This window comes from Eptatretus burgeri, chromosome 1 (assembly GCF_056783735.1).
Source record: "Eptatretus burgeri isolate ZD-2024b chromosome 1, Ebu_testis_v1, whole genome shotgun sequence".
In the NCBI taxonomy this organism is placed as follows: Eukaryota; Metazoa; Chordata; class Myxini; order Myxiniformes; family Myxinidae; genus Eptatretus; species Eptatretus burgeri.
In genome coordinates this window covers 105239355-105253294 of record NC_140961.1, presented here as the reverse complement: position 1 = coordinate 105253294, position 13940 = coordinate 105239355, and the positions used below count along the sequence as shown (strand labels likewise).

The following is a 13940-nucleotide window of genomic DNA, read 5'->3' as shown; positions in this document are numbered from 1 at the left end:
TGAAAAGGGGGTGTAGAGTGTAGACTTTCCATAGACACTATATTAAAGGAGCAGTGTCTGTGAGTGCGACACTTTTTTTTTTTAGCTCTGAAGAAGAAAAATTTCGAATTTGGGATTGAATCACATCCGCTTGCTTAAGAGTCTGCGGCTTTCACCACTGCGACTTTTACATGATAAACATCTGTTTCTTTTTATCATTCTTTTATTATTATTATTATCATTATTATTATTATCTTCTTCTTTCGGCTGCTCCCGTTAGGGGTTGCCACAGCGGATCATCCGTTATGATCCGCATAATGATTTGGCATAGGTTTTACGCCGGATGCCCTTCCTGACGCAACCTTGGTCGCCTCTTACGACACAGGGATATGGTACACCTATTTTCACCGGGGTATACACCGGGCCCAGTACACTGGTACTCATTTCGCCGACCTCGGAAGGATGACAGGCTGAGTCAACCTCCTGGTGTATTAATTCAGTGGCCCAACGGGGCTTGAACTCAGGACCTTTTGGATCCCAAGCCGCTGCGCTAACCACTGCGCCAACACCAGGCTTATTATTATTAATATTATTATTAAAGAGCTTGTCCTTACGGACGGGAGGAAGAGAAAGAGGAAGCAGAACATGGAACAGCTAAAACGGACACTTTGCGAATTATATTTTGAAGTAACGAAGAAATATTAACATCTGCAAAGAGCACACGACCAACAGTGACGACATGTTCTAATATATCCTTCGCTTTCTGGCTGGTTCACGTCACTTCATTGTACATCGTGGTTGAGACCCTCATATCTGTGATATGTAATAGATGTTTTCCCAGTCTGCATTGCATATCACACCTCAAGGCCTTGTCACACCTTGACGTTTTAGCCAGCGTATAGCAAGGTATCAAAATGTATGTAATACGCTGAACTATTGATGTTTTTTTTTTTTTCCAGAGTTGGACGTATGCATAACGTATTAGTAATGTACACAGAACGTTTTGATAACATATAGATAACTTGTATCAACGAATGCTGAGCGTGTTGTCGGCGTTCACAACCTATGCCCAATGATAGTCTAACTTATGCATAGCGCGGCAGCGTATCGCCGACTATCACGTGGCACAGCCTATTAAAAGGCTGCAGCTCGACGATTGAAATCATAACCGCACTAGACATCGAAGTGTCAAGCCGCTGTCACACCTTGACGTTTTAGCCAGCGTATGCCGACTTGTGAAAAATTTGCCGAATACGCTGGCACACGTCGAATAAGTTTTGGGTAAGTTTTGTATACGTTAAGAGCACGCTGGCATACGTCGACAAATTTTCAGCATGTTGAAAGTTTTTCGAAGTATGCCAGCGTATGACACACGTTCCGCATACGCTGGCCATAAGTTGTAGGCACGTTACGCAATCGTCGACACACGTTACTTGTAAGTTACTCATAGGTCGAAACAGGTCGAGGCAATGTTTAGCGTCAGTGTTCCAGACTCCCTGGTTTTTTTTTTTTTCTTCGGTATGATGGTGATGTTGACACTGATTTCTAGTGCGGTTATAATATAATATAATTAATAGGCTGCCGCTCAACCATTTAAATCAGAACCGCACTAGAAATCGAAGTGTCAACATCAGCGTCATACCGAAGAAAAAGAACAAAAAAAAAACAGGGAGTCTGGAACACTGACGGTAAACATTACCTCGACGTGTTTCGACTTATGAGTAACTTACAATACAAGTAACGTGTGTCAACGATCGTGTAACGTGCCTACAACTTATGGCCAGCGTATGCGGAACGCGTGAGCCGTACGCTAGCATACGTCGAAAAATTTCAAGCATGTTAAAATTTGTCGATGAGCTCGGCATACTACGACGTATGCCAGCGTACTACGACGTATGCCAGCGTGCTCTTAACGTATACAAAACTTACCCATAATGTATTTGACGTGTGCCAGCATTTTCGACAAATTTTTCATACGTCGGCATATGCTGGCTAAATCGTCAAGGTGTGACAGGGCTTTCACAAAAGGTGTTACTAAATATCATAATATAATAGGCGTAAGCCTGGAACTTCAAACACACTTTTCTCCGAACATATTCTGTTCATACTTCCGAAATCTTCGCATTATGTGTTCCATGTAGTTATGCAGGTGATGGCGGATTAAAAAAAAATTGAATATCATAATCATAATATTAATGTAATCATAATTATATCATAATATAATGGGCGTAAGCCTGGAACTTCTAACACACTTTGCTCCGTACATATTCTGTTCATACTTCTGAAATCTTCACATTATGTGTTCCCTGTAATTTATGCAGGTGATAGCGGATTCAAAAAATCGAATATCAATAGAATTTTCAAAGAGGGAATCGATGATGTCACAATCAGCAGCGTTCGGCGGCAAACCGACAGCCGGGTCCCAGACGACGTGCTCTACTTAACTAAGTCCATGAGTTCAAGACGTTTGTTCTACTCATCCGGCACTGTGTGCCAAGGCCAACAATTTAAAGCGACCGATCTCAAACGCTACCATGGGCACCCAGACCCGCCACCAATATGAACTGAGCTGTTGAATGCGGCGCAAAACAACCAAAGTAACTTCCGTAACCAAGTATTGTGATCCGCCCTGTCCCCCATACCCGTCGTAGATGGGTATCTGCTCGTAAATAATCATGAAATTTAAAAAACAGGCTCTGCTTGAATTGTTTAAAATGAAGCTCATTGGTTTAAAAAGAAATAAAAAATCCTCCATTGCAGTTCTGGAAATTTTCCTCATGTTTTTGTCATGTGTGACCAAATAATTATATGGATTCTGTTTCAATTAGAGAATTAATAAAACGTGATGCCCCACTCAGTATTCAAGTTTATGGTTCAATATTAATAAATAATTATTTTAAGATCATTAAAAAAAAAATTAGATTCCGAAGTTTGGTGCTGCTGAAGCAGTCTTGCACACCACCCTTATGCACTGCATCGTACATAGCTGTATCGGCGGCCTCTTCCTCACTGAAACTGCACCCTCTCTCATGCCACGCCTACTTACCACCAGCTGCGCTTGACAGCTCCGATTGCATACACCACCTGATAGGAAACTTACAAGTAGGTTCTTGGAAGCAAAAACAACTGCCAAACTGGAGGTTCTTGGAAGTATTATGAAGGTGACTTGTGTTTTACAGTGTTCAAGTACAGTGCTGAAAAAGTCAAGAGCCCCTTTCAAAATTTTCACCTTTTGTTACCTTGTAGCCTGGAATTAAATCAGATTTGTTCTCCCTTTATTTTACACATCGTGAAAAACAAATTCGACAAATTTCAGAATATTAATTAAAAATACAAAAATACAATATCTTGTTTGGGATAAGTGTCCACCCCCTTGAGTTAATACTTGGTGGAAACACCTTTGACAGCAATTACAGCTGTGAGTCTGTTGGGATAGGTCTCTATCAACTTTGCACACCTTGATTGGCAATATTTGCCCATTCGTCTGGACAAAACTGTTCAAGCTTTGTCAAGTTGCATAGTAAATGGACAGCAATCTTCAAGTCACGTCACAGATTTAGTTTATTGCATTTCGGGCAGGGCTTTTACTGGGCCACTCAAGGACATTTATCTTTTCCTTCCTTAGCTACTCCATTGCAACTTTGGCCGTGTGCTTTTGGTCGTTGTCATGCTGAAAGGTGAACTTCCGTCCCAATTTCAGCTTCTTGCAGAGGGCAGCAGGTTTTCCTCTCGGATTTTCTGTATTTTGCTCCATCCATTTTCCCTTCTATCCTGAATTCCCCAGTCCCTGCTGATGAGAAGCATCCCCAGAACACGATGCTGCCACCACCATGCTTCACAGTGGGGATGGTGTTCTTTGGGTGATGTGCTGCTGGGTTTGCGCCAAATGTAACTATTTTGCATTTAGGCCAAAAAGTTCCATCTTGGTTTTGTCACACCACAACATTTTTTTCCACATGGCTTCAGAGTATCGGTAGTTAATTTTTTTTTTTTTTGCATTCTCCAAACAGGACTTAATGTGGGCTTTTTTGAGTAATGGCTTCCTTATTGCTACCCTACCGTACAAGTCAGACTTGTGGAGTGCTTGGGATATTGTCACGTGCACACAGTGACCAGTCATTGCCATAAAAGCATGTACCTCTTTCAAAGTTGCCATTGGCCTCTTGGAGGCCTCTCTGATCAGTCTCCTCCTTCCTTGCTTGGTCATCCAGTTTGGAGGGACGGCTTGACCTCAGCAGGGTCTTGATTGTATCATATGTCTTCCACTTCTTAATGACTGTCTTGACTGCTCCGAGGGATATTCAAGGCCTTTGAAATATTTTATACCCATCCCCTGATCTGTGCTTTTCACACCTTTATCCTGGAGGTCTTTTGAAAGCTCCTTGGTGCTCATGGTTGAATCTTTGCTGTGAAATGCAATACCAGCAGAGGAATCCTCCAGGAACAGCTGATTTTATTCTGTAATAATCAGTCACTACAATTTAACACAGGTGGAGGCCAATTAACTTGGAGTGTGATTTTGAAGGTGATTGGTTACACATGAGCTAACTTACAATTACTATTATAAGGGGGGTGGACTCTTGTCCAACCAAGATATTCTTGTTTTGTATTTTTAATTAATCATTTGTGGAATTTATTTTTCATTTGGAAGTTGTGGGTTACGATGTGTAAATAAAGGTGGAAAAAGGCTGATTCAATTCCAGGCTATAAGGCAACAAAATGTGTCAATTTTGAAATGGGGTGCAGACTTTCTGTAGACACTGTATATAATTCAATTCAAATAAAGGTTTAGAGCTTTAAAGGCATATCAATAAATTTATTCAGATTTTACCAGTGCCTATAACATCACCCTATCTGACACGTTACATGAGTTATTTTTGCCTGTTTGTGTCCTTCATAACGTACTTAAAAACAGTAAGCTTCCTGTTTGGAATGATTTTCAATTTTGTTTAACTGGCAGGCAGGCAGCAGAAATATACAGGGTGGCCATAAAGTCTGGAAACATAGATAATGCCATTCTGTTACAATTTGAAGATGTCCTTGACGAAAGACGAACGTGTTGAGGTGATACTGCTGAGTGGATGCGAGGGCTGGTCATATCGACGGATTGCAGAGCACTTCAACGCATGTCATCCCGGAAGAGCTGCCGTCTCCCATAGCACAGTGGGGAAGCTGGTTCAGAAATTCAAGGATACAGGCAGTGTGTTGGACAAACTCCATTCTGGACGACCATCCGTATCCGGCGAGGCGATGGCAATAGCCAGCCCGAAGAAGTCAACTCGCCAGACATCCATGGAACCGGGGTGTGTGTCGCAGTACCGTCCAAAAGATTCTCAACGCGGATAATTTTCATCCGTACAAGATGTAAAAAAATCAGACATGAATCATCTGAGGCAACACATCATGGATGCATGTGCAGGGATTGATGGAAATTCTGCATTAATGCTCCGCGTTCGTTGCAATTTTGCTCAGCGCATTGAACTGTGCATTTCTCATGACGGACAACACATTGAACATGTCGTGTATTGCAATGTAATGTCAATAAACCATTTATAATGTATATTCGCCTACGTTTCCAGACTTTATGGCCATCCTGTATTAATTATCTCACTCTGCTCAGTGCATGTGCGGTCGGGACAAATTCAGAGCCAACGTAAGGAAAAGCATTAAACTTCTTCCTATTCATGTTCAAAATATAACGTTCAATTTAAATAATTTGTTCCTTTATCATTAACCAATAAGACAGACAGACAGACAGACGAATGGAAGGACATGAACCTATTGCTTCACTCCACCTTTTGTTTTGCGTATACGCAGGTTAATCGGTTGTAGTTCCACGTGTCATATTCTACTTCCATTTTCAATTCTACATTACACTGGATACTTCAAGAGTTCATCTGATGAACCTTTGTCAGGTGGGTTTCAATTTAGTTTTTTGTTTGTGCAGGCTTCCGATCGATGAAAAGATTTTCCAGCGAGACTTGGAGGCGGCACTTGCACGCTCTCGGGAACCTGAAGAGGGTATTGGTCCTGATGGACCCCAGACAAGACCTCGTCGTTCCACAGCAAGCAATATTGGGTGTGGATCCCATGAGATATGACTGTACCAGGCATTGTTCCTGTATTTTGTCTAATTTGTTTGATACTTCCTCACTACATGAGGAAGTAGGTTTCAATATTGTAATTGGTCATTTGCTTATCGAATATGAATTTTTACATTAGAAGTACTTCGTATTATTATTAGCTCACCTGTACTTTAGTCTGGTGAGCTTATGCAATCGAGCAGTGAGTGAGTGAGTCCAAACACCAGTCCATATCGCTTGAACCAAACGCAACATTTTGACGAAACTTGGCCAAAAGCCTTATATCTGATGCCTCACGAAGGTGTATATTGACGTCATCAAAATCTGTGCTCATTAAGGGGTGCGATGGGGGTGGTTATGACTCCCCCCCTTCCAAATGGGTATTTGTTCTCTTCGAAATTGCACACACAATTTTGATGAAACTTGACCACGACCTTCATCACCTGTGATGTACCGAATTTTGGTCACGGAATATAAATAAAAAGGAGGATTGAGTGACTGTTGCTCCTGATATAGGTGAGCTTCAGTTCTTACGGTTATGTTTTTTTATTACTTATCTCTAGGAAAGATGTAGTGAAAAGGTGACTTTTGTCGTATTGTGTCAACTGGTTTCAGGCCAGCCTTTTTTGAATGACCATGCTCCTTTTTTATTTGTGTGGCTCTGAGTCGTACACACTGATTATTTCTGATTTTTCAACTCTCCTCTTTTCATTTTAATATTTATTAGGGTACCCAGTCAGATGGACTGGGTAACCTATTGTTTTTCTTCTGTTTGTTTATTTTTTTTTTATTTTTCCCTGCCAGCAATTTGCAGGTATTTTTGCTTTAAAAATCATTTTCTCAAGAACGGTAAGTCCGATCGACACAATTTTAACCACAGTATGTAACTTTTTTGATAGCATACTTTGTTGATAATTATGACATCATAGGTCACGTGGTATGGGCGCCATCTTGAAAAAAACCGATAAACTTTGGACCTCTGTATCTCTGAAACCTTGCAATGGAAATTTTTTTTTGCGTCATACATTTTAAGTTCCCCATGTGGAACATGGGTGATTTTTTGTGATGTCATCGGTGAAGCGGTATGCCGGTGAAAATTCGTCAAGTAGAACGCTGCATGGGAAAAATCTGAAATTTCTTGAGTCATCTGCACAACAATTCACCATAGAAAAAATTATTGTGACATCATCGGTGATTTGGTTCGACAGCCATCTTGTTTTGAATTTTTTTTTTTTTTAATCTTCTCCAGAACGGCTGGACAGATTGATGCGAAACTTTACACACACACATTCCCCAGGACATCCTTTTACAAGTTTGTTAATTTCTTATTGATGGGTCATGGTTTGGTGGCCATATTGAATTGACCCTAAAACCTTCAAACATCTTCTCCAGAACAGCTTGTCAAATCAAGGGGAAACTTCACAAGTCTATTCTGCATGCGTAGGGGATACAAGTTTGTTCATGAATAATTGATAGGTCACATCTTTTGGCAGCCATGTTGGATTTAAGAAAAATATTAAATAATGTTTTGTCTGGAACTGCTTAATCTATCGAAGCGAAAATTTCCAACTATCATCTTCCATTATGTCTGCATATATGGTAAAAATTATGATGTCACAAGTCACATGGTTTGGTGGCCATCTTGGATAGAAAAACGCACCTTATCCGATGAACAGGAAACTTCACACACATATTCCACTACACGATTGGAGGCAGAATGTAAATTTATGATGTCATAGGTCACATGGTTCATCAGCCATCTTAGATTGAAAATTAATAAATTAAAAAAATCTTCTCCGGAACAGCTGGACAGATTGAGGCAAAACTTCTCACACTTTCGCCAAGATATCCTTTTACAAGTTTGTTAATTTCTAATTGATAGGTCACATGGTTTGGCAGCCATGTTGGATTCAAGAATTGTATTAAATAATGTTTTCTCTGGAACCATATAACCTATCAAAGCGAAACTTGGCAACTATAATCTACCCCCATGCCTGCATATGCGGTAAAAATTATGATGTCACAAGTCACATGGTTTGGAGGCCATCTTGGATAGAAAAACGCACCTTGTCCAATCAACACGAAACTTAACAAGCACAATCCACTTCCCCATTAGAGGGAGAATTTAAATTTATGTTATAATAGGTCACGTGGTATGGCAGCCATATTGGATTAAAAATGAATAACTTTAAAAGTCTTCTTCTCTGAAACGGCTGAACAGATCAAGGTGAAACTCCACGTGTGACTGCCTCTCCATGACGAACAAAAACGTCTCCCTCCCCGACACATCGATTGGCAGCCATATTGGATTTAAGGGAAAATATTAATTAATATTTACTCTGGAACTACTGCATCAATAAATGTGAAACTTTAGTTTTATGATGGAACAGTCATGTGGAATGAAGGGTTTAAATGTCAACTTCATCGGCCCCATGGTTTGGCAGCCATGTTGGATTGAAGGGGAAATATTAAGTAATATTTACTCTGGAACCGCTGTGTCAATATATGTGAAACTTCAAAATTATAATCTAGCCGACATGTATAACGTAGGTTTAACATTTCAACCTGATCGGCCATGCGGTTTGGCAGCCAGAATTATTTAATTATTTGAATCTGAACTTTTAGATTCGTTTTTTCCTGAAGACTTACTTGGCTGCACCTGCATCCGTTTGAGGGGACAGGAATAGCAATTCAATTGATACCGCCAATGTCCCCAGGAAAAAGGGCTAACTGCATACAGGATAAATAGATTGAACACTTTGTGCTACTCGGTTCGTAACGCGTCAGTCCCGTGCTGTGTCGAAGCAGGACTGTATTTGTATCGCTATTAAATAATGTTTTCTTTGGAACCACTTATCCTATCGAAGCGAAACTTTGGAATTATCATCTCAGTCTCATGTTGCATCAAAGGCGGACGTCTGGGTACCCGGTCATCACTGCCAGCAGTGATGCAGGCCAATAAAGTGGCAGTTCTAGTTTCATTTTATTTTTCTCACACTTGCTCTGTCCACCCCTCTAGCTTTCAAAGTGAGGAACTTTAAATAAATAAAATGTATAATGTCGCTGCTCTGGCGGTTAGGTTAATCCCCCCCCCGCCCCCCCCCCCCGGACCTAACTGTGCTGGACGGGAAGTTAACGCCGACTAAGCCGGATCGCTCAGCAGTTTTCCTTTGGATTCTCAGAGATTATGCACATGCAGAAGGAGAAGGGCAGCACGGATATAGCAGATGGATGCACAGCATAAGGGGTTTATACTCGACCCACGATAAATACACGGACACAAGCAACTTAAAATAAACACAGGGATTTAATGAAAATAGAAGAAATATTTACAAGGGTAATAATTCTAAATGTAATAAAATGTGAGGTAAATTAAAGTCTAAAGTCAAGGCGCCTCGACACGTACGGACTTTAACACAGACAAGGGGAAAACAAAAGAAAAGAAAATCCTCCCTTTATTCTGGCACTTAGCTTTGTCCATAGATGTTCTCTTTTGAACTTTGCGATCGAGCTGCTTCGTCCTGGGTGGGAAGATGCGCCCAAAATGGTGCCGAGCCGCTCTCTGGGCGGGAAACGTACATGAGGTAATTAGTGAGGCGGTATTCAACACCATGGCTCACCAACCGCCGTGCAGCTTCTTCTCATGAACGAATATTCTGAATGTTCCTCTCTTGCAACAGGTTCTCCCACCACGATTGTCCACTTTCCTCGACCACATGACGAGACAATCTCTGAGGCACTGTGATAAGGCCAAGAGACATGCTATACACACTTCCCTCCTCAGAAACGAACACACTTCACGGTTCAGCTTGAATGTGTGGCATGTTATTATGGTTGTTATAAAAACGTAATTCTTTCATGGCTGGCTTGTAAATCCAAAAACGTAGGAAAAGGTCACAAGGGGCAATTACATACTGGTGTAATTGTCCTTAATCCCTATCTAATCCCTATCTATTTTTTTTGTTTTTTTTCCAAGGCTCGTGGAAAAGCTAGAACATGCAATGGATCAGAATGCAACAGAACAAAGGGAACAGTATAAAGAAGGGGGAAATGCCAACATCAGGGCCAAGGGACAAATTGGGTGGACACGCACAACGAAGGAATGCGGGTAATGAGTGGGAGGGGAGAATGCAGGGGGTAGATAAGATGGTTACAGAAGCAAACTCTTATGAAGGATAAACTGAAAATTGGGGTTGGGAAAGGGGTAGTTTAATGGGGGTGCAAATGTTTCTTGATTTTGGATGGGGTGGTGAACAGTTGTCTTGAAGACCTGGATGGAAGAATGTGATTGAAGAGAATATGGAGGTTGGGGAAGAAGAAGAAGAGCGAATGAGTGGAGGTGAGCAGCAATTCTGGATTTTGGGAGTTTCACCAGAAGGGGTTGCTGGTGGTGACCGTGTGTGCACTGCAGATATATGGGGAGACCATGCACAGGACAGAGGATGCAAGACCAGAAAGAGGAGGTGAAAGAAGATTGACCACGGACCTGTCTGTGATGGCAAAGTGATAGGCCCATAGACTCGGCTTCATTGCAGGAGATTGCAATGATATTGAAGACCTTGATTTCCACGGCATCAAGCTTCAAAACCTGTTTGGAGATTTCTCTCACGTGTTTATTACAGCACGTGCGCTGTATACAATTGCACTGAGTTTGAAATGTCCCCTGTCCCCCCCCCCCCCCACGTGCATCAAGACAGCCAATGACAGCCGTCCAGTAGATGCAGTGCATAACCGAGACGGAAATAGCGAGAATTGACGGAAATACCTGAGTATTTCAATGGAAATTAGTGAAACTAATGTGTTGTATATGTGAAAACCATTTAATTTATTGCTTGACGGGAAAAAAAACCAAGAAACGCTCCCCTCTCATGTACGAACGAACGAAACACGTCACTTCCGCCCACCATTGCATTCGCGCCAAAAGACGTCACTTCCACCCACCATCGCATTTCGCGCCGAAAGACGTCATTTCCACCCACCATCGCATTTCGCGCCGAAAGACGTCATTTCCGCCGACCATCGCATTTCGTGCCGATCGCCGAATGCTGAAAGCTAAGTTCTTCTTATTTTACATCATTCTTTTGCAGCTCCCTGCCACGCTGTATCAAACAATTTCATTCCTTCTGTTATATATATATAAAGGTGCTTATCACAATAATAACAAGATTTTTACATTTCAAATATTAAGTACGCTTTTTAATTGTTTTTCAACTGAAAAAGCATAAATTGCATATTTTAACATTAGTGTACTCATTTGCTTCACCACACGTGCTGTATTGAAGGATTTCACTTGTTTTTATTATCAGACTTCACAATTATAGATATGTTAAGCACCCAAGATAAATAGGGTTAGAAATTCCATGAATCGAGCAAGCAATTTTTTTTGAAAACCTACTTTTGCAAAGTTTGGCTTAGTTGAACTCTGAAAGAATGCCACCTGCAGTATGTCATTCTGAAGGCTTTGGAAGCCATTGGAACACTATCAACCTCCCCATCCCTCTCTGTTGAGAGGGAATCAATTTATCAATGCATCTCTGGACCATCGACCACAAATGTCGATGGGCAATAACTGACATTTGCGGGATCCAATCAGGTTTCAAGTCTGCGTCCCGATATCATTCTCATTCTTTATCCAACCTGAAACACCCCCCCCCCCCCCGCCGGTCATACAAGACCGTGCTTGTTGTGCAAGATGGACAAATTGCATGTTCATTTACTAAATGACATGGGGATTCACATGTCACCGTCTCATATTTCTTATATTGTGACATTCTTAGCAACTTTGAAATGAAGGAAAAGTTGAAAATTGGGGGTTGGAAGGGGTAGTTTAATGGGGGTCGAAAAGTTTCTTGATTATGGATGGGGATGGTGAACATCTGTCTTGAACACAGCTGTTCACCACCCCCATCATTTCATAACCAGTATTTGATATTCCTTGCACTTGTAACTTTGAGTGTTTGTTTCCTCGCTGTTTACTTGTCTTCATCCTTAATGTGCAAATGTAAACAAAGGCTGTTTCTGCTTTGTCTGCTTCTATTGACCTCCCCTGCCCCCTTCAAGCGACATTGCTAAATTTTCAAATTAAAATGCTAAGATGTGCTTGTACAGTTAAAGTTGAGCAAACTTTATATTTTTTCATTGAAAGGGATTTGATACAGGATGATTTTGATCTCATGGCGAAACCATTGCACACCTTGTGTTGTCCAGATAAACTCTGTTATTAAATAATGAAGACAAAAAAAACAATTTGGGTGGCTGTTATAAAATAAATATTCATGAGTTAGGTGAAGATGTAATTATGTTTTCTTTCCACTGGTGCTTCAATAATAATTTTGCAAAGTTTCATTTGTTTTGAAATTTTCATCGAATTGTTGCTCCATCAGGTGCTCATGTTGATTATTTATTTATTTATTTATTTATTTATTTATATTTTTCCCCTAAGTAGTCAATTTGTTTATTTGTATGCTGGCCAGCTTTTGGTGTCAACATGCATTTTCTTTTTCTTGTTTTTTTTTTCCTAATTTGTCTTGATGTTGCAATAGTTGTTGATAAATCTTTTTTTCTTCTTCTTCAATTAGAGGCAAAGGCAAGCGAGAGAGAGGGAGTGAGGACGAGGACGAGGAAGAGGAAGAGGAAGAAAATGAAATTGATAATGAGGATGAGGTAGGGGGGGAGGAAGGAGTGGAAGAGGAAGAAGAAGGGGATGAGGAAGAAGATGAAGTAGAAGAGCCTGACATTGAAGATGAAAAAGTTAAAGAAAGAAAGGTAGAATCAAAGGAGGAAGCTGATGCTTGTGAGAAGCAGAAAGAAAAAGAAAAAGAGAAGGAAAAAGAAGAAGAAGAGGAGGAGGAGGAGGAGGAGGAGCAGCAGCCTCAGGAAGAGGAAAAAGAAGAGAGTGACCATGATGCAGCTGCCTGCTCACCATGTGAGTCCTGTTTGTGCTCGTGGAAATGAAATGTTGCTTTATTTCTCTACTGTTGTGCCATTTTAATGTTTCCTCAAGACTTACATTTTCTTTGACTCTAGTTTTGTCGGTGCATGTTCACCATTTAAATTGATAGTTTATGCAGCAGCATTGTGTTGTTTCTGTAGTTTTCATGAACGGTCACAGCCTCACTGACTTTGGCTTGCTTATCCTGTGCAGAAATAACTTTTCTTTAAATTGGTACACAGTGTCGGACATCTGGTCCCAAAAGAAGAAATATACATGTTTTACTCTTGATTTATTAAATGTTCACATTGAATTACATTAGTTTGCATACACATCAGTTCTTCCATGTGTTTCTCCAAACGTTTCTTAAGAAGGAAAGACTGATGTTAGCACGTTCCTTCTGAATGTTTTCCTTCAGCTTTGCTATACCTCTTGGTCTCGTGCTATAAACCATGTATTTCAGGTGTCTACACAGGAAAAAGTCTTGTGGCGTTAAATGGCCACCGTGTCCTACCCAAGTATTGTTTCATCTAGCTAGTTTCAGACAGTAGTGCCATAATTTGGTGGTGCCCCCATCCTGTTGAAAGCACACTTTTCTCAATTGCACTGAAGGCATACCATCAAAATATGGAACCAAAACCTTTTTGAACATTGCGAGGTAGTTTGAACATTGAACATTGAACACCAGAAACATTATCTTCGTAAAAGTAGGGGCCGAACAGAACGTCACCCATGAACATCATGCTACACTATGATTGTCGGATCATATTTAACATGAGCATCAGTTCATTTAGGATTCGCATCTCTCCAATATCAGAAATTATGATTGACTCTCCCAAACACATGAAATTAGGCTTCATCACTGAAAATGTCTGATTATAATGTTGTTTCCACATCAAGTCTTTCCATTGGTGTCAAATTCCATACATTTGTCGGCATGATCTCCA

At 40.8% G+C, this 13940-nt stretch overlaps 1 protein-coding gene across 4 annotated transcripts in view; it reads left to right on the top strand.

Moving 5' to 3' along the window:
- LOC147035116 (uncharacterized) overlaps positions 1–13940 on the top strand; it is a 106455-nt gene that overhangs the window by 42750 nt on the left and 49765 nt on the right. For 3 of the 4 annotated variants that reach the window (XM_085893752.1, XM_085893753.1, XM_085893754.1), the window contains exons 4-5: positions 5927–6058; positions 12641–12987. In XM_085893752.1, coding sequence (XP_085749878.1) covers positions 5927–6058; positions 12641–12987 — 479 coding nt within the window. The remainder of the gene's footprint in view (positions 1–5926; positions 6059–12640; positions 12988–13940) is intronic. The other variant, XM_085893758.1, reaches the window with a different exon arrangement.